Source organism: Procambarus clarkii, chromosome 73 (assembly GCF_040958095.1).
Source record: "Procambarus clarkii isolate CNS0578487 chromosome 73, FALCON_Pclarkii_2.0, whole genome shotgun sequence".
NCBI lineage: Eukaryota > Metazoa > Arthropoda > Malacostraca > Decapoda > Cambaridae > Procambarus > Procambarus clarkii.
In genome coordinates this window covers 11,013,883-11,036,070 of record NC_091222.1, presented here as the reverse complement: position 1 = coordinate 11,036,070, position 22,188 = coordinate 11,013,883, and the positions used below count along the sequence as shown (strand labels likewise).

At 42.7% G+C, this 22,188-nt stretch overlaps 1 protein-coding gene across 1 annotated transcript in view; it reads right to left on the bottom strand.

Annotated features, from left to right (window-relative positions):
• Positions 1-1,670: 1,670 nt before the first annotated feature.
• LOC123774152 (uncharacterized) overlaps positions 1,671-22,188 on the bottom strand; it is a 44,316-nt gene continuing 23,798 nt past the window's right edge. The window contains exons 2-4 of the mRNA XM_069312770.1: positions 11,953-12,191; positions 3,451-3,562; positions 1,671-1,773 (exon numbers count right to left, since the gene is read on the bottom strand). Of these exons, the coding sequence (XP_069168871.1) occupies positions 1,671-1,773; positions 3,451-3,562; positions 11,953-12,191 (454 nt within the window). The remainder of the gene's footprint in view (positions 1,774-3,450; positions 3,563-11,952; positions 12,192-22,188) is intronic.

Sequence of the window (22,188 nt, the reverse complement as noted above, 5' to 3'; positions counted from 1 at the left end):
ATATGATAGAAGACTAAAAGTCTGTGTTAATACAGGTGCTAAAATAAATATTGTCAAGCCTGCAACTCGTATAGATATTTTAAGTAAGCACTCTGTCATAGTAAGAAAATCACAAGTACCTTTTCTGAAGGGTGTTTCAGGAAATAAGTAACAGTTAAGGGAGAAATCAACTTCCCAACTTGCTTGCATTGGTTTATCAGATTCTTGTTGCAGTAGCATGCCTGAGAAAACAGGTACTCAATTGAAACATCTTTGATGTTGAGTTGCTCAGGAGAATGAGTATCGAGACTTTCTGGAAGGGGACACTGTAACAGATTCTCATCTTCTTGCTCGCCTGTCAGCTTCCATCTATGAAGTCAGTGGTTCTACAGCTACTGACACTGTGCTGCACTCTCATTTTCTCCCAAGAGTAAGAGCTAAGATTCAGGGAGTTCCTGAGTTGTCGGATGTCATTGCAGATAGTGAAACATGTAAAGTAAATGGTACATTTGTCGAACCCTCCTGGCACACAGTGCAGGACAGTACTCTTACATTGTATATTGCAAACACTAGTAGTGCCGACATCCATCTCCAGTCTGTCAAACACGTTGTAGATTTTTCCCATTACTCGTTACCGGTGCAAGTGGTGGGTGATGTCTCCATGGAACTTATTGTGTGTACACTCACACCAGGAGAATGGGAATCTCAGCCAGAGGTGCAAGCACAACACCTCAGTCCTACGGATTTCTCTGACTCCGTGGTTCAATTTTTGGAAATTTTAAATAAGAACAGAACAGTCATCGGTTTACCTGGAGAAAAGTTAGCTCTCACTCCTCTCATCATGCATAAAATTGTCCTTGAACAAGGTACAACACCAATTTATGTTCCAACATACCGTTTACCACATTCTCATAGAGCAGAAGCTGATAGACTTATAGAAGAATTGTTACAGGATGATGTATTTGAATCGAACGCCTCATTGATTCTTGTACCAAAACGAGTTGGGACATGGAGACCGGTAATCGACTACCAAAACTCTAACAGAGTACCATACCTGATCATTTCCCATTTCCAGTCTTAAATGATTTGTTGCAAAGCATAGGTAGAAACAAAGTATTTTCAACTTTAGACTTGTTGCAGGGATTCTGGCAGATCTCACTAGATGAGGAAAGTAAATAGTTGACAGCCTTTAGTACCCCTAATTTTCCTTTTCATTTCAAGAGAATGCCATTTGGTTTGCAAAGCAGCCCAATAACCTTTTCAAGGTTCATGACGAACCTGTATCATAGATTGATTGGTAGTACTCTTCTAGTTTATCTTGATGATCTCATAATCATGTCGCAAGATGTCCAGACTCACTTCCAGAACCTGGAGAAAGTACTCACAAAGCTCGCAGAAGCAAATTTAAAAATAAAACTTTCAAAGTGTTCATTTTTAGAGGAGAAGGTTAATTTCCTAGGTCACTCAGTGACCCCTTCAGGTATTACCTTGGATGAATACAAAATTTTTGCTGCCTGTGATTTTCCAATGCCTCATAATGCAGAAGCTGTGAGACAATTCACAGGTCTTGTAGGATTTAATCGTTCATTTATTGCTGGATTCTCTACTATAGCCGCTCCACTTTACAAGTTGCAAAGAAAAGATGAACCCTTTGTTTGGGAAGAATCCCAAGAAGAGTCTTTCAGGAAGCTCTAAAAAGCATTGATCTCGTCACCTGTCCTTAGGTACCCAAATTTTTCTAAACCTTTTACGTTGGTCACAGATGCTAGAGACATAGGCTTAAGTGCTGCATTACTTCAATCCGAAGATCACAGAGATCATGCAATAGCTTATGCCAGCCATACATTGTCTAAGGAAGAGAACAATTATAGTGCAACAGAGCGTTAAACTCTAGCAGTTGATGGGCTCTTAAACATTTCAGGGGTACAATTTACAGATTCCCAGTTCATGTTCTTACAGATCATCAACCATTAATTCCTTTGTTCATGAATAAAAATCCTGTCGGAAAATATGCTAGATATTTACTTACAATTCAATAATTCAATCCTACATTTGGATATATCCCAGGAAAAAAAATTGTAGCTGATGCGTTTTCTCGACATGTAGCTGCAATCCAGTTAAATTACCCAGCATTAGATGCTACAGTAGTAGAAACAGAACAAAGACAAGACCCCATATGGGCACCTGTCATTAAGTTTTTGGCTAAGCAAGATACTCGTCAGATTCACAAACCCCAGTACCATTGAAAGAATTAGTGATGTTAGACAATTTACTGTGTAGAGTAGTAATGTTAGAGACCCCCCCAAGGAAGTGTTGTCAGTTAGTTGTTCCAGCAGTCTTGGTACCAAATGTGTTAAAGATTATCCATGATGTTCCTGCAAGTGCACATCCAGGAAAGGATCGTACACTCCAGCAACGTCCATTGAAGTATTTTTGGCCCAAAATGGCTAAAGAGATTGCTCATTATGTTGACAGATGTTTAACCTGCTTACAGCACAAGGGACACGTCGTGAGACCTAACTCACTTTGTGTGTACCCAGAGACTAAAGCTCCTTGGGAACGTGTATCAATGGATTGGTTGACAAATTTTGCAGTAACTGAAAAAGGGAACAAACACTTGCTTGTAATGGTTGACAATTTTTCAAGGTATTGCGAACTTTGTTCGACTACCGAACAAAACAGCAGAAACTATAACCTGTGCATTCCATGACCATATAAATTGTAGATTTAGTATGTCAAAAGTAATATTTTCAGATAATGGTCCAGAGTTCAGTGTTGGCAATTTCCAACAGTTATTCTCATCCCTAATACAATAGGATGTATTTCCTGTATTAGGCTTCATTATTATTTAATACTCATTTACTAATCCTTAGTACAGTGGGATATATTTCCTGTACTAATTGTTATAATTAACTAATATTACTAATCCGTAGTTTAGTATCATAGAATTCATTGCATTAGGATGTGGAACATCATGTAATTTCTCCTAGAATTGTGCAGTGTTGTGTCAGCCACACACGGAGAATAAATTTCTACATATCTGTATATCTAATAGAAGTTCAACCATTTACTTTCCTTTATTAGGGATAATTATTTAGTAATAGGTTTACTTTATTTAGTATACAACAGTTTACTGGAATTCCTTTACCCAGCTTGATAGCTGTTTTAGTAATTAATATCATAATCTAAAATCATTTCCACCTCCAAAGGATTCTCGTTTTATTTGCGCAGTCTACATTAACTGACCTGCACTGTGAGAGTCAAGTATCACCACATAAAGTATTTAGTTCAGCTATAAAGAGTATTCATAAACACTTCCTTCCCTATTTAGCTTTAATGAAAAAATATAATTTATGCTTGGGCCCTTACTGGGAGCTATGCGCATGTGCGACTTTCGGGAAGGAAGAGGACTCTCACCATTTTCGATCAACTAGCAGTATGGTGTTCCGAAGCGGTCTCTATAAATCTTACAATGTAGCAAGCATCCGTACATCATCAGGCTTCAGATTGAGGATGCAGCTTACCAAAATCATGGACACCAGTTCGGCAGGCATTTTACCCTTTTTAGTTATTATTTTGAGCTCTGGTATTAATTAATATAGGTGGCATGTCATAACACTGCAGGCGATAAAATAATCCCCATGTGAGTGCTGTTTTTACCCCTCCAAATATTTAGATATTGCATTTATTTGTGTGAATTATTATTTGCATTCCATAATTTGGAGTGGAAATTATGGAATTGAATTATTGCAGCATGAGGCAACACAACTGAGGAAGCGTGTGATCGCCACATACTCATGTGTTCCAAGTATCACTATCTCAAGCTGTTTCCAGACTGTTGTAGAGATTGGACTACACCTATGTCCCTCTGTCAAAGCTGAGATTTAATTAGTTTTCATTGTAGATAGTAGAATTTAATTATTGAGAGTCAAGCATTTCTAATTATCTCATATTAATCAGATACATGAATTTGAATTTTAATATGCAGTAGTATTTTTTGCATTATTATTTTTATCATTATCTATGCGTGTGCATATTATCATTATTATTATTACATAATATATGTTGCACATAGATTCATCTCATAGAAGCCCACCCCCCCCCCCAAAAAAAAAGTGTCATGGGAAGCTAGTTCTAGCATGCATAGAATTTACAGTCATTGCTTAATAGAATATAATTACATATAATCATAGAGATCCATAGGTCACTGGTTCTCTCATTTAACAATGCATTCTGGTCCTTCGAGCTATCTTAGATTTAATGTTTATTTTGCATTTATCGAATTATACATTTTATTAGTATTAAACTAGAACCAGATTCCCCACATTCAGTAATAGTGTCTTAACTAGTTTGTGTGAATTCTATAACATTAAAAATGTAGCATTATGCCATATAATCCAGCAAGTAATAGGTTAGCAGAGCGTACTAACAAGAAGGTGTTAGATACCTTGAGAGTTACGTTGAATTTTGATAACAGTAATTGGGATGAGTTCATACTCTTAATTTAGTGTACTATAAATTCTTCAATTTATGCTTCTACAGGAGACACTCCTCATACTTTTCTTTATGGTACAGGTAAGATTCTCCCTAATGAATTGATCAATGTACCCCCTGCTCTTTTGTATAACCTAGATGATTTTGTTCAAGTAAAGCATTGACAAATGCAACTAGTCTTGAAGAAAATACGAGAACACTTGTCCAAGGCCACTGTGGAGTTTACCCAAGCAAGGAATGCTAAAGCTAAGCCCAGTAAGATAACTGTTGGATCTGTAGTACTGGGCCTTAACCCTTAAACTGCACAACACATCATATGCAGGGTTGCGTAACTTGCAAAAAATTGCGCATCGCGTCATATGATGCAATGGAGTACTACGCAAGATTTAAACGGCCGTGGATACACGGGGTTGAGCTCACTTTCATCAGGGCTCTTGTAAACAGACGCCATTTAAACAAAAAATCGTGGGCCACATTCCTGGGTGTGAGGGCCTCAGTAGTGAGTGAGCCACCAAGGCTGGCGCACGCAGCATGAGCTCACAGCACTGCTGTTCAACTTGTAACTCACAGCATCGCTTAAAAATGCCATAATATATATGTTCATTCTATTATTTAGCGATGATAGTATTACAGAAGACCCCAGACTGAGATTAAAATGACCAGGATTCTGATAATAGCAGGATTGTTGTGATAATTAGGGCTGTAGTGGAAGGAGTAATCTTGGTGGGGAGGGAGGTACCGTGCGCTCTCCGTTAAAATCATGACATTAACCGAGATTTCTTAGGTCTGCAGCCATGGATTACTGATTACAGACATCACAAAGTGCATAGTGACCCGCTGGAAAATGGAAAACAGTCATTAACAATGGAACTTTGTGTTAAATAGAGAATAAACGAGAGACCACGTGGGAGCCAGTGCACGAGGCTTTGTGTACATGCGTGTAGGCGGTATGAGGAAAAAATAGTGAACAGTGATTCGTGGAACAGTGAAGTGGAATGGGTATCACAACACACATATAAGTTGGAATTGTAGGAAAATCGTGCATAGAATATTATAAATATAGAATACTAGAAATATAGAATAGTGGCAAGAGGCGGCATCAGCTAGGCTGTGTTTTCACAAGCCACGAGGCTTACCCCAGGGCAGTCCCACAGTGATAAAATACAGAAAATATATTGTGTAATATGGAAATGTGGATCTAGGAATTAGTAATAAAGTGAGTGAGTACCATTGCTAGCCGGAAATTAGGCAGAAAATTCCTTGTAAGAATACAAGCAAAGAATAAATCACTGTCATAAATCGAGTAACTGGAAACTGGTGACATTAACCTGGGCCACAAGAGGTCACCTGTACCGACCTGGGACAACAAGAGGTCACCAGTACCGACCGGGGACCAGCTTCGCTACCCTACGCTAAGTACCTGCCATAAAGTTTGAACAAAATAACATACATAATATTACAAACATACGGTATACATATAATATTATAAATATTAAATATATAAATAAATACATATAATTTTATAAAGAGTTCAAAGGACTGACATCAACAAGTGATCCATACAGTGAACCACAAATACAATACAATACATCAGACAATGGAGAGGTAGCGAGTGAAGTATTGGGAAGATGTAATGTAGGCGTCAAGTGTTGCATCTGTAACATTAGATTTCACCTGGGCTGTGCAGAATTATCTCCAGGATGTACAAAAAGGCAAGGAATTTACTGGGTTTGCAAAGATGACAGATTAATGTTGGAGAACATAACTAAATTGATGAAAATCATTCCCGAGTCAGAGATTATCATTCACAGACAAGCTACTAGTGATATATGCGGACTGGGAAAAGACAACATTGGATAATGACCAAAACTCAGGAACAGATAGTTTAGAGAACTGCAGCAGTAGTGTGGAGGAAGAGGGTATTGTGGTACAAAATAACAGCAACATTGCAAAGCCAGGTAATATAAACGATGAGAGCAACAATGAAACAGAGTGCATAAATGAAGGAATTGGGACGAAAGACAGAGATGGCTCCAATAAAGAGGTAAACAAGACAGACACAGGTATAAATACCTTGAAAAACGCAAAACCTGAACATATTTGCAAATTCTACGCTAAAGGAATATGCAAATATGGAAAATTAGGAGCAAAATGCAATTTTCTGCATCCTCGAAAATGCAGGAACATGTTGGCGAGGGGTACATGCCGTTTTGGAACAGGGTGTAGATACTTTCACCCTAAATTATGTCAATTTGCAATTAGGGACAAAAATGCTACAATCTTCAGTGTCCGGAATTCCACGTGAGAGGTACACAGCCTTATAGACGGGAAGATCAATATGACACTACTGGAAATTTTTTAGAGGAAGGCAGAAACAGAGTAGTAAATATAAGAGAGAGGAACAGTCAGATGGAACCACTATAGGATTACAGAGGGGAAGGGAGATACCCACAAGACTGGAATACAAATTATCAACAAGCACACAGGTACTACACCACACAACACCCGTCCTACTACCAAAACTGGACGAATCACTTCCAAAACAACACACCCTGGACCGGGGTAGAGTGGGGGGGGGGGGGAAGAACTACCAAAGCCCACCAAAAGTGACATGCAATGTGGGAAATTATTCATATTTGCAAACATACAAGGCTTGAAACCAAAATCAAGAAATAAAGTCAAGTTCATAAATGGCCTCCTAATAGAATCGAACTCAATATTTGGTGCATTTACAGAAACCCACACAAAAGACCACATGGATAGTGAAATCTGGATTCCGAATTATAATCTATATAGACGTGACGGAGTAGGTCTGTATATTAAAGAGGAGCTGGCATGCACAGAGCTCCTGAACTCGTCCAATGAGGTGGTAGAGGTACGTGGAATCAAGGTAGAAAATAAGAATCTAGTTATTAATTTAATATACAAATCGCCAGATGCAACAGTTGAGGAATTCACTGAACAGATCCACAAAATAGAGAATATCCTTGATAACCTAACAAACCCAGTACCAGATATCATCATCCTTGGGGACTTCGACCTACCCAGTTTAAAATGGAGAATAGTAAACAATAACATCATAGCAGGAAGTCAACCTGAAAATAACCAACCACAGGTCAGAGAACTACTGAGATTCTGTGATAAATTCTCGCTCAGTTAGCAGATTACAGAACCAACTAGGAACGAAAACACGCTGGACCTGATATTCACGAACAATGAGGAGCTAATCAGAGACATTACGGTCTCAGCCACTACGTACTCGAACCACAAGCTCATTGAAGTGCAAACTAACATTAATAACGGTAGTAGGCCCAAGAGAAACAACAAGCGAGAAGGGCTATTCAGTAAATTCAATTTTAAGAGGATGTAAGAGGATAGACTGGGAGAAAATAAACAGGGAACTTTCAAACATTCAATGGGAAAATGTTCTAAGAAATAAAAATCCTACGCAAGAAATAGAAAAACTGACTTCTGAAGCATATGAAGTCTGTCTGAAACATGTTCCTTTGAGGAAAGCCAGAAAGAGGTCCAATGTAGAAAGAGAACGCAGACGACATTACAAAAGTAGGAAAAAATTAACGGAAATGCTTAAGCAGACACGACTCTCCATACAGAGAAGAAATAAGTTAAACAGGGAGATTGAAGAAATCGAACAGATACTGAAGCATTCCTATCAGACTGAAGAAAGACAACTAGAACAGAAAGCAATTCAAGAAATAAAGAAAAACCCAAAATATTTCTTCACATATGCTAAATCAAAAGCGAAAACCACTGCCAGTATTGGATCTATTCGTATTAGTGAAGGTTCATACACTGAGGATGACAAAGAAATTAGTGAGATCCTAAAAAAGCAGTATGAGGACATGTTTAGCACTCCGATACTCAGCATGAAATTGGAAGATTCGGACAATTTCTTTATGAATGATACTCAAACACCTGTAAATATAACTGATATCAACACGAGTGTGGCAGATTTAGAAAGAGAAATTGACAATATGCCCATGCATTCAGCCCCGGGTCCAGACTCATGGAATTCAATATTTATAAAGAAATGCAAAGTGCCAGTAGCACAGGCACTCAGTATAGTGTGGAGGAAGAGCTTGGACACAGGGGAGATACCAGATGCACTTAAAGCAGCAAACATTGCCCCTCTACACAAGGGTGGTAGCAAAGCATTGGCAAAGAATTATAGACCAGTTGCACTAACGTCCCACATAATAAAAGTATTTGAGAGAGTGATCAGGAGTCAGGTCACTAGATTCATGGAAGCCAATGACCTCCACAATCCAGGCTAACATGGATTTAGAGCAGGAAGATCATGCCTCTCACATCTACTTGACCACTATGACAAAATCACTGAGGTATTAGAGGAAAAACAAAATGCAGATGTCGTGTACACAGATTTTGCAAAGGCATTCGACAAATGTGACCATGGAGTGATTGCACACAAAATGAGATCAATGGGTATAACTGGTAAAGTAGGACGCTGGATACTCAATTTCCTGTCGAACAGAACACAAAGAGTAACAGTCAATCAAGTAAAATCGAGTCCGAGCGCAGTTAAAAGCTCTGTACCTCAAGGTACAGTCCTTGCACCACTGCTGTTCCTTATTCTCATATCAGATATAGACAAAAACGCAAGTCACAGCTTCGTGTCATCCTTTGCAGATGATACAAAAATCAGCATGAAAATTACCTCTGCTGAAGACATTGATAAACTACAAACAGATATTAACAAACTTTTCGATTGGGCAGCAGAAAATAACATGATGTTTAACGGTGATAAATTCCAGGTACTCAGATACGGCAAAAATGAGGATCTTAAACATAATACAGGGTACAAAACACAATCGAATCTGCCCATAGTAGGATAACAGCATGTCAAGGATTTGGGAATAATGATGTCCGACGACCTAACGTTTAGGGAGCATAACCAAGCAATTATTGCGTCAGCCAGAAAAATGATAGGACGGATTACGAGAACCTTCAAGTTCAGAGATCCAATCACAATGGTTGTACTCTTCAAATCACTTGCGTTGTCCCGTCTTGAGTACTGCTCAGTACTCACTTGCCCCTTCAGAGCAGAAGAGATTGCTGAAATTGAGGGAATACAGAGAACATATACGGCACGCATAGATGAGATAAAGCACCTAAATTATTGGGATCGTCTCAAAGCTCTCCAAATGTACTCACTAGAAAGGAGACGAGAGAGATACCAAATAATATACACATGGAAAATACTGGAGGGACAGGTCCCAAATCTGCACAGTAAAATAACAACGTACTGGAGTGAACGACATGGAAGAAAATGCAGAATAGAACCAGTGAAGAGTAGAGGTGCCATGGGCACAATCAGAGAACACTGTATGAACATCAGAGGTCCACGGTTGTTCAACGTCCTACCAGCGAGCATCAGAAATATTACAGGAAGTACCGTGGACATCTTCAAGAGGAAACTAAATTGTTTCCTTCAAGGAGTGCCAGACCAACCGGGCTGTGGTGGGTATGTGGGCCTACGGGCCGCTCCAAGCAACAGCCTGGTGGACCAAACTCTCACAAGTCAAGTCTGGCCCCGGGCCGGGCTTGGGGGAGTAGAAGAACTCGCAGAACCCCATCAACCAGGTATGAGACTGATGCAGAAGATGACAATAACCATACCCAGACGTATTCTTCTATTGGGATACCACCTACTGTGGTTGACCGACTACTTGACGTCGAGCTACCCCATACCAGCACCTATAATTTTAGATCTGAACCTTTAGTCTCAACCATGCACTCACCACACATTCATTGGCTAGATGTTAATGAGATTAACCACCCAGATGACACCTGGTCACATGCAATTTCATCTGTTCCTGACCTTCAGTCAGAGCCAGAGTTGCATAGCTCCTGATGAACTAGATGTTGACATTTGCAGAATCAATAATTAAGTGCATTCTGCAGTTGTCATTCTGGTAACTCTACCCCATGTATCTTATTATTACTGTATAATGCATTGTATATACTTCCTTCAACTTTGTTTTGTGTATTTTTTCAGATGCATTGTGAAGCCTACTGTACCATTTGTGTTTTTACACTGCATGTCACCAAGAGTTTCATCACTGTTCTAGCAGCCACATTGAGGCCACTGATTCCTGACTGCTATCACTAAGATGGTTGCCTTCTCGGTCCAGTCCTTGTAAATAGTTTGTAAATATTGTGCATTAATTTCTATCATGTTATCTAATTATAAGATTCACTGTGGTTGTTAGGTCATAACTCTTGTTCCATTAATGCAGATAATTGTCTTTATTATTTTCCAAGCACATGACATTAAAACAAGATGTTGATAATTTTGTTTTAAGCAATACTTGAGTTGTATTGTTCATACCTAATGCTTAGACATGCTTAGATTCTTCATGCTCTTGCCCCAGTTGATACATTGTTACCATGATTTTTCACTAAGTCAATTATGTTAAAATTATTGTGCACATGCCAAGCGGTGTTAGTATTAAGCCACACCTGATCCATCTTTTAATCTTTAATCTTAAACTTTATTTGTAAGCCATTAGTGTATGCCAATAAGTGGTCCTACAGTATCATTGTAACTAGCTAGCCAGAGATTGTCGACAAAGGACGTCGACTTGGTAGCATGTCCGAGCGGTGTTAGCCATTAAATTCCAGGACGGTTGATTATTCAGATCAACAACGGAATAATACAAGTACGAATAAACAGGGGCATTAGGGTGAAATAAACTTTGCCTATTTGTTTCCGCCTCTGCCGGGGATCGAACCCGGAACTTTAGGACTACGAATGCCGAGCGCTGTCCACTCAGTTTATTTTTTCATTTAAAGTTTACAACTCTGAAAACATTTTCATGAATAGTTTTTAGTTCATCACTTATATTATCAGAAGGTAACAGTTGCCTACAAAACAAATAATGCATCTAAAAGGTAATCTCTTGCAGCCTCTTGCAGACTTGCCTCTTTCATCACGCCATTAAGGGAGCACCATCAGTTCATAGTCCAACACACTCCTTCACCTTCATATTTTGCTCAGATAGAAGAGCGTCATTTAATATCGAATAATTCTGGTATCAACAGGCTTACACAACAAAACTTTGTCTCTACTATCATTCTCTTATTTATAACTTACCAAAAAATATTTAGCATCTTTACTGACAGCTGTTTACTCATCTAACTACAAACTATAATGTGAAGTTTAATCAACCAACCTGCAACACAGTGTCACTTATGTCTGAGCATTTGCTTGCCACCGTCTTCATCTTCATGTGGATTAAACACCTGTTTGGCACCTGGGATGCCAAGCCTTAAACACCTGTTTGTTACCTGAGATGCCAGACCTTAAACACCTGGCTGAGCGTGGGATGGCAGCACAACTACATGACTCAAGATAATATTACACGTTATAATTAACACATCATTTTAACAATTAAATATTTCCAAGCCCTAAAGGAAGCAATAAATATCCAGTCCTACCTGAGAAAGGTCTTATCAGCGATAAATATTCCGGTAGCAGAGTGGGCTTCAGAGACAGAATTTTCATAAAATCAACCTTATAAACGTTGACGAAGTCCATGGCGTTGAGGCGCTCCGCAAGGGGTCCCATGGGCGCACCGACGTCCACCTTTTCCCCCTGGAGCTCTCCCACCATTCCTGTGAACTTGCCACCTCTCTCCACACCCCAAGAGCGCTCAGGCTGCTCACGAACATCAAAACTGTTAGTGAAACACAAATTTCTTATTGTATGGTGGATCACTGTCTCACGCTGCAAGTCACTCAAGCAAACATGATCTAGATTTGAGCCCTTGGTGATAATGAACAAATTTACATGATCTTACCCAACCGCCCTTGTTTAGCCAACTGTAATTGGGTTACTGGATGCTGATGGATTTAAAGTTTTTATATTTCTGATTTCTAATTTCCGATGTCGCCTTCTTTAGTACCATAGTGAAAAAAATTATCTATATGTCATACTTAATATCCAAAACAGCACTGCTTGGCATAATTAGCAAGGCCCAATTTCCAAATATTTCTTTCCAAAATAGTTCATTAACGTAATATATTAGGAACATGAATTATTGTGTTAGGTAAGTATTTAGAGGTTAGTTTAGGTAGACTGGGTTGGGTTAAGTTAGGTTTGATAAAATTTCTTATGTTAGTTTTGATTGAAATTTACAAAATAATGCCAATATATAATACAATGAAAATCTGTATCTTTTCATACAAGAAAATGTTTGAAAAATGCAATATTTCAGGAAATTTCCGGTTGAAGGATGATGGAGTCAGGCCCATTGCCGTGGGTAACACATTTTGGTGCATCATTACCAGAACAGCTGTCAGAAACATCCGCACGGAAGCTGCAACGATGCCTCGACCCCATCAACTAGGTTTTGGTGTCCCCCTTGGCTGTGAAGCAGCAGCTCATGCAGCACGAGCCTATAATTAGCACCTCCCAGAAAATATAACATTAATTATACTAGACTTTAAAAATGCTTTCATCCAGGTAGAAAGAGATGTGGTACTGGAAGCAGTTCGAACAAAATTTTCTTGTCTATACCTGCTTGTCACCTGAGACGCCAAGCCTTCAACACCTGTTTGTCACCTGAGACGCCAAGCCTTAAACACCCTTCGTTTCAGTAAGGAATCGACATTGTTTCCGCAGGTGTCCAGCAGGAAGACCACTTGCCCCTTTCCTTTTCTACATGGCAGCTAATGAGGTCACAGGCAGGTTGACCAGCGAACTCAACACCTGGTTCCTGGACGATGGCACCCTGGCACGAACACAGGAGTCCTTTCTAGGGGATCTTAACTGGTGACATCTTAGGGAGAGGAGTTAGGCCTCGCCCTAGATCTATCAAAGTGCGAAATCATCTCCTCTGGTAAATTATCATAAATGCAATAAGAACTGTGTTGCCAGAAGCCCCAGTGATCGCTCCCACCAACAGTGTGCTGCTAGGGGCACCTCTGGGCTCGAGTGCCATTGAGGTAATCCTCAAAGAAAAGCTGAATAACCTGAGGAGGATGGAGGGAATAATAGGGGCTTTGGATGCCCACGATGCTTTATACCGCCTCACAAGGTGCCTGGCTTTGCCCAGACTTACCTATTTCCTAAGGTAGGGAGGGAGAACCCCTAAGAGGTTCTCCCTCCTTCGACAGTCCAAAATTAACAAAATATGACAAACTCCTAAAACAATAGCCATAAAAGTGTTAATCGTCTTCCTGAAAGATGACGCATGGGACCAAGCAACTCTCCCAGTTAGACTCGGCGGCAACGGTATTCGCAGACAACACAGATAGAATTGCCGGCATTCTTATCCACGATCAGTGCTACAGGTGAATTAGTGAAAGAGATCCTACCAGAGTACCTAAGGGACACCACTGGGATTCATTATATAAATTCACCGAAGAAACCAGCCAGTGGGACATTCTTGCAATCTCTAAACCATGACCAAGTTTTCCAAACCACTGCAAACAGGCCAAATGGGATAGCCCCATAGTTGAGAACATTGTCACAGCATTGCTGAAGGAAGGTGTTACGAACCCGATTCCATCGCCGGAGCACGGAGCAGCGACGTCAATGCCATCAGTGAGTCCGCTCCCGAAACCCCCACAAATTGGACGACGCCATCTAGTGGTGACAGGATTATACCAGCAAGCGGCGCTAGATTCCTGTCCTAGTCAGCTCGAGAGGTAGCTGGTGCTGACCTCTGGTGAGGTGGCGCCTAGAAAATCAGCGCCATATGTAATAGGAGGTATGTATGTCTATGTCAGAGTACGGAATGATGTTCCGTGATGTTTCCTAGTGTCTCATGTACTGACCAGTGCATTGATGACGTGTCTGTATCCACAGAGTCGACATAGGCAGCCAATAGCTCTCTACTTCATTCTGCTTTACGGAAGCAGTGAGCCGCCGCCGGAGAAGAACTGTGTAGTGTTCTACTGTCTGCCTGTGAAGTGGCAGTGACAGAATTCGGCGTACCCGGGACTGGCTAGCGGAAGAGACGACTGACAGTAAGGTGCTACGGAGGAGTGTAACCAGCGAAATGCAACAAGCTCCTGCCAGGGGTTCGCTACCCTTGTATTTGTACGTGAAGAGGCCCAGCTCATGTTCTCTGCCAGCACCAGGCTGGAGAGTGATTGTGGGCGTGCACGAAGAGCACCTAGTGAGACTGTGTTTTGACTGGCCTGTGGCTAGGGTAGACTCGTTGGTGTTTCCCAGTACAGGTTGAGGACGGTACTGTGTGTTGAGGAAACACGGTAGCTGACAAGACTGCATTGATTGAGCATCGAGGAGCATTTAGTGTTCTATGAGGGAGACCCTTGTGTACATATTAAATGTAGTAATACTTCCATTAGGCTTATGAGGTGATGGGAAAGTGATTATATGTGAATATATTGATAATTGATGAAGAGTCGTATTCAATGCAACCCCCCCCCCACTTTGTGTTTTACTTGCATTACTGAGCTCACTCCTTGAAAGCCACTACTAACTTGGGGCCGGATACCAGAACTTTAGTTCTACCAGCAAAGAACCCGGTTGCTACCCATTGTGGCCGTAACAGAAGGACAAAGCACGTCTACTCGCTGTGCAAGCTTCCTATGATGATTGTTATAATGAAAAAAAGACATGTTGGTGGGCCAATCATAAAATCCTGGTTGGGCATCAGTTCAGGCCTCCAGAACCTCCAAATGAATTCATTAGAGTTCCGGGTTGATTGGTCATTGTCCTATCGTGACTGAATAGGTTATTAAGGGATAGGCTGACCATATTTCCCTGTGACAAAAACTGGACATTGTGATGGCGGATTATGTAATATCCTATATTCATGAAAAAATAAGATAATAAAAAAAGTTTTATTTCATAAACATATTGAGCTTACAATTATTCTTCAGTGACAGAACGCGTACTAAAATTTACATACTAAAAACCAGAGTCATTTCAGCATAGTTATGTTACTGGCTTCGTAAATGTTGGATGATGTGGCTTCTACCTCCATGAGCAACAGAAAAATGGGCATTACAATGTTGCTATACATTAAGAGACTACTCTCAGATTCACATCACCTATGTAGCTTTGTTCAGCCAAAGGCTCAACAAATCTATATCGGTAGTGGGAATCTGTTGTGTTTTTCTGTACTGAATATGGAGACAATATAATTTTTAAAAACGACAAATTTCTCTGTCACTGTCTGTTAGCTGACTTCTGGGAGTTTTTAATGATTTTTTTCCATTCGTAGATATATATATATATATATATATATATATATATATATATATATATATATATATATATATATATATATATATATATATTGTTGGGGTTTACTGCCGTTCTTATCTCTTTACTCGGTGAACAATAGTTATCTCAAGGTCACTCACCGTAGCCCTGCGGGTCTTCACTCTATCCTCACGGCGCCACTGCACGCCAGGAGAGTCTCCCAGTCAATCTCAACCGGCCTCTGATTGAGAAGGAGTGGGAACACGACTCGTTCACTTGACTGTCATGTGCCCTCCCCAACAATCTGGCTCTACGGTTAACCACAAGGTCGCCAACTGGTGTTTCAGGTGGCCAGTAACACCTCAGTGGACTGGTCGAATTAGTGGTAGCCTTGGCAAGGTCACACTCAATAGACCAGGAGTTCAGGCAGGTACTTACTGTTATCACTCTATACTTTCAGTATAATATAGCCACAAGATCAATGGAGGGGATGATATAAACACAAAGATAATTTTGTATTTTACTTAAAATGCATGAAAGATGTCACAAAGGCCAAACAATAATAAATAAATCAACTGATCCTGGCTGCGGCCGGTAGTTCCCACGAATATTGTGCACTCACTAAGTGGCAACACCTCCCCTCCTCGTCAAGTGTCACGATCAGCTGATCGCCTGGCCCCTCGCGAAAGTTTATTGTTTGTTTCCTAGATTCACGCGCGCTGTTTCTTTAAGTTCTCCAATATTACTAGAAACTCGCACACTCGATATTGGCACAATAGAACGTATTACTTAGTTACACTATACTCGGGCTCAAACAGACGTTCCTACAATCAATGCAACAATGACTCACTGTAATGGTTTTACTTGCCCTTCATTCACTGATATATTATGAAGTATTTAACACTGGAGTTTTCAGTATTTTCTCTCGTGGGCGATAACGCAATAATTCACTGTACTCACAAATGATTATTCACTGTATGAACATAGACATATATAATGCATATAAATCAGACATCAATAAATGGTTAATAAATAGTTTCTGGGCACATAGCCTAACTTCCAAATACTGGCATAATATTATATATAATTTATCACTATATGTTCACATCAATATCTGTAGAAAGATATACAAAACACAGTAAATTTATCACTTGTTCCTGGTGCCTGTACACACCAATAATAAACATGAATATTACAAGTACTCTTGATAGTACTGCACGGCACACTGGTGCCTTACTGTGACACGGGTGAGACTTGCTCACGACATATAAAATCCTCAGGCTAGAATATATAGCCGAATAATATAGCTAACTAAAGGGGAATGGGGAGGGAAACTAGAAACACCTACTTCAACCTATCCTCCGATGAGAGTCGAGATGTAGCTCCTGGTCCTCGTGTCGGGAACGCCCCCACACACACGTCGTCGTGTCCTACCGGAACCACTCGTCGTCCCACCGTTTAGCGCGTCGTCTCCGTGCCCTCTTCTCTGCAGGTCCGTGCTCCGTCTCGACTTCTGGTAGAGTTGGAGTCGGTCTCCTGGCCGTCGACTTCTCCCAACAACGGCTGCCGCCTACGTCTCGGCTGCAGTCGTCCGGAATCCCAAATAGTCCTCTTCTTCCGCAGCTACCCAGTGGCTCTGTCAGCCACTACGCCATCACGAACTGGTGAACTGCCACAGACGTCACATACGTCACTGCACGGCTTCACTGCTACTTGCACAGCATCTGACTGGAGCACTTGTTGCTCAATAACCGCCGATTCCCTCTCTGGTTCAACACATGAACTAGGGAAGACCTCTCAGAGTACTGGCAGACTTCAGGTGACGCGTAAATCCACGGGAGCGGGAAACAACTGCCAAACTGACAGGACCAATCGTCGCACGTCCAACCTCCTTGACGTGTCGTGTCTGACTGCTGGCGCCAGCGCGGCGCGTTGCCCGGATCCCCTTCCTTCGTGACGTCACTTTCGCCACGGGAGGTTTTCATTGGCTCCCGGTGCCACATTGCTGTCGGTGACCAATCCGGTGCCACTGACGTCACACGGTTTTGGCGGGGAAACAGGGAGGCCAGCGCCATCTTGGCTTCCTAAAGGGCCTATACCACAGGCCAAAATATTACTATTTTACAAATTTCTCGGCTCTCCGAGAACACTCCACTCTCTCCCATATATCAAATTGAAGCCTGCTACGTAGAGAACGCTCGGGAAAAGTGGACATGACTCTTACTGCAGGCGTGGGAGAATTATAAGGGGGGGAACACCGTCACATACCCCTCCCCTTAAAATAAGAGTCATGTCTGGTTAGTGTTTGCGGGATAGGGCATCCGCTACTACGTCGTCCTTCCCCTTGATGTGCTTGACCTTGATCTTTGTCAGACTCTCAGTGTTGGTGAGACGGGTGCCGTCCGCCCTGGACCACTTTCTTTCCTCCTCCGGGAGTTCTCGGTCCCCCTGTACACACAGAACCGTCTTCCGCTGGGGTTCTCGGGACACCGTTCCGTCCTGCCTGGCGGCTCTTCCTCCCACAGTGAAGAAAGGTCTCAGGCGGTCTACGTGACATACCTGTTTCTTTCGGGGTCTGTCCGGCTTCCCAATCTCGTACGACACTGGACCCAACCATCGCATCACTTGGTATGGTCCCTCGAACCGCGACTCGGTCACCCTACCTTTACCTGGAAGCAAAACTATCACTTGGGATCCGACCCGAAAATCCCTCTGCGCAGCTCTCCTGTCGTACCACTCCGACATCTTACGCTGTGCCTCCTTCAGGTGTTTCCCAGCCAGTTCCTTCGCTAGGGTGAGACGTTCTTTGAACTTCTGAACATATTTATTCACCGTTCCCACGGTCGCTCCTGGTGTCCATCGTTCCCTCATCATAGATAGCATGGCATATATAATATAGATAAATGGAAAGTAAGCCTTCTCAGGACCCACACGTCCTCCTTCGGCCTCACTAACCAATTCGGGGAACTCCTCCTGCTGCAACTCTCCGAGACGAGTGCGGACTACCCCTAGAGAACTGGTGAGGGTCACCTGCAACTCACCATTCGGGCTTCCTCCGCCCTCCGCTCGTTCTCCGGGTCCTACGCAGAGGTGATCTGTTCCCAGGCTGTCAGTCGTCTCCTCAGCCCCATCAGATTCACAACCTCCTTGTTCTTCGCGTTGTCTCGGTATCACAGCACAAACTGGGATCGCCACCGGTGCGATTTCTTTCTCGTCCCCACAGGCGTTCAACTCTCCGCCTGTCTCCTTGTATTGTTCTAGGCACTCTTCGCCCTTCACGAGATGTGGGAGGACACATCCTCCACATGCGTCATTCCCCAAGATGACCTGTGCCTCCATCTTGGGCATTGATGGACAGACCCCTACCACTAGGGTCTGGCAGCCATAGTCAGAACTCAAAGTTACCTGGTGTAGGGGCATCCTCACTGGGCCTCCCACAGTGGTCACGCTTGCCACCCCCACACTGGTACTTTCGTAACCCTCGGGGAACAGGGTTTCACTCACCAGGGTAAAATCAGCCCCAGTGTCTCTTAGCATCTTCACTGGGATGGGGTCTGCGTCCCCCATCCTTACGGTTCCATGACACACGAATGGGTGAACTTTCTTCTCCCCATCCAGCACGGGTTCATCCCGCACTCTCTCGGCCCTCTGGTCCTCGAACATCACTAAAGCAACGTGTCCCCGCTGCTTAAAGCGTCTGCATTCCCGCGCGACGTGTCCGATTTTTCCGCAGTTGTAGCAGCGGACCCTTGGCGGAGACCATCCGCCACCGCTCGCCTTAGCACTGCCTTCAGAGGCCGTCGCTCCCTGTGTCCTTCTCGCACCACTTGTCGTTTCCTTCGTTGCAGTAACAGCTCCCGAGCTCTCAGCTTGGTTCTCCTCTATCGGCTCTACAGCACCTTTTGTTCCTCTGTCGTCCCATCTCGAGCGGTGGGACTTGGGAGAACTCGCTTTTGTCCTCCATCCATCCGTCCTTCTATAATTCCTATCGTTTCCGACGTATGCGGGTGGTCGGTGCTGTCCCTCTCGGCGTGGCCGTAAGGCTTCTTCTAACATGTCGGCTCTGTCGGCTGCGGCCCTCAGGTCCTTTATGTCCGCCTCCTTTACCCTCACCCTGATCTCAGGAGGGAGCACGGACATAAACTTTTCCATGACCATTAGTTCCTTGACCTCTTCGACCGACCTCGCTCCTTCAGAGTCCAGCCACTTAAGGAACTTTCTTTCCATGTGCCTCGCCGTCTCCACATACGATTTTCCTGGCGACCGGGTACATTCTCTAAACCTCTTCCAGTAACACTCCGGCGTGAGCTTGAAGGAATGGAGCACAGCTCTTTTTACCGCATCGTAGTTGGTGCATTCTTGGAAGTCGAGCATAGTGTAGGCTTCACGAGCTTCACCTGTGAGCCTCCCTTGAACCAGCTCCGCCCACTCCGCCCTCGGCCACCTCTTCAGAGCAGCAACTCTCTCAAAGTGATCGAAGAAACTTTCGGCTTCACTAGGCACAAAGACCGGCAGGTCTCGTTCCCTCACTCGTCGGTCTTCCTGTGGCGGCGGAGCAGGTGCACCTAGGCCTAGCTCAGCTCGCTTCAGCTCCACCTCCTTGTTGGCTTCTATTTCCAGTTGTCTCATTCCAGCTTCTCGCTCCTCACGCTTCATCTGTGCTTCTCGCTCCTCACGCTTCAACTGTGCTTCTCACTCCTCACGCTTCAACTGTGCTTCTCGCTCCTCACGCTTCAACTGTGCTTCTCGCTCCTCGCTCTTCTTTGCACTGCTGTGCTTCTCGCTCTTCTCTGCGCTGCTGTGCTTCTTCTCTCCTCAGCTGCGCTTCTCGCTCTTCTCTGCGCTGCTGTGCTTCCAGCTGCAGCTTCATTATTTCCAGCTTAACGCTGTGCCTGCTGCCGCTGGATCCCCTGCTGCTTCCACCAATGCTCAGGTGTTCATCCACACTAGCAGGTGTTTGGGGCCATTCCTCCCCCAAAGCTTCGTCTCATGCCCTGAGCTGAGCCATTATCTCTAGTCTTCTTTCACCAACTCTGGCAGATCTCAGCTTTATTCCAAAATGATCTGCTATTGCCTGTAACTGTGCCTTGGTGCACTCTTCCAGCACCTGTTCGTCTCTAGAGTCAATAAACCTCGTCACTTTATCATCCTCCATCTTGTGCTACGAGTGTTAACCTGCACCTGATCTCTAACACCACTGCAACCTTTACTTCGATCGAAATCCTGGCAAGGTCGCCAATGTTGGGGTTTACTGCCGTTCTTATCTCTTTACTCGGTGAACAATAGTTATCTCAAGGTCACTCACCGTAGCCCTGCGGGTCTTCACTCTATCCTCACGGCGCCACTGCACGCCAGGAGAGTCTCCCAGTCAATCTCAACCGGCCTCTGATTGAGAAAGAGTGGGAACACGACTCGTTCACTTGACTGTCATGTGCCCTCCCCAACAATCTGGCTCTACGGTTAACCACAAGGTCGCCAACTGGTGTTTCAGGTGGCCAGTAACACCTCAGTGGACTGGTCGAATTAGTGGTAGCCTTGGCAAGGTCACACTCAATAGACCAGGAGTTCAGGCAGGTACTTACTGTTATCACTCTATACTTTCAGTATAATATAGCCACAAGATCAATGGAGGGGATGATATAAACACAAAGATAATTTTGTATTTTACTTAAAATGCATGAAAGATGTCACAAAGGCCAAACAATAATAAATAAATCAACTGATCCTGGCTGCGGCCAGTAGTTCCCACGAATATTATGCCCTCACTAAGTGGCAACACCTCCCCTCCTCGTCAAGTGTCATGATCAGCTGATCGCCTGGCCCCTCGCGAAAGTTTATTGTTTGTTTCCTAGATTCACGCGCGCTGTTTCTTTAAGTTCTCCAATATTACTAGAAACTCGCACACTCGATATTGGCACAATAGAACGTATTACTTAGTTACACTATACTTGGGCTCAAACAGACGTTCCTACAATCTATGCAACAATGACTCACTGTAATGGTTTTACTTGCCCTTCATTCATTGATATATTATGAAGTATTTAACACTGGAGTTTTCAGTATTTTCTCTCGTGGGCGATAACGCAATAATTCACTGTACTCACAAATGATTAATCACTGTATGAACATAGACATATATAATGCATATAAATCAGACATCAATAAATGGTTAATAAATAGTTTCTGGGCACATAGCCTAACTTCCAAATACTTGCATAATATTATATATAATTTATCACTATATGTTCACATCAATATCTGTAGAAAGATATACAAAACACAGTAAATTTATCACTTGTTCCTGGTGCCTGTACACACCAATAATAAACATGAATATTACAAGTACTCTTGATAGTACTGCACGGCACACTGGTACCTTACTGTGACACGGGTGAGACTTGCTCACGACATATAAAATCCTCAGGCTAGAATATATAGCCGAATAATATAGCTAACTAAAGGGGAATGGGGAGGGAAACTAGAAACACCTACTT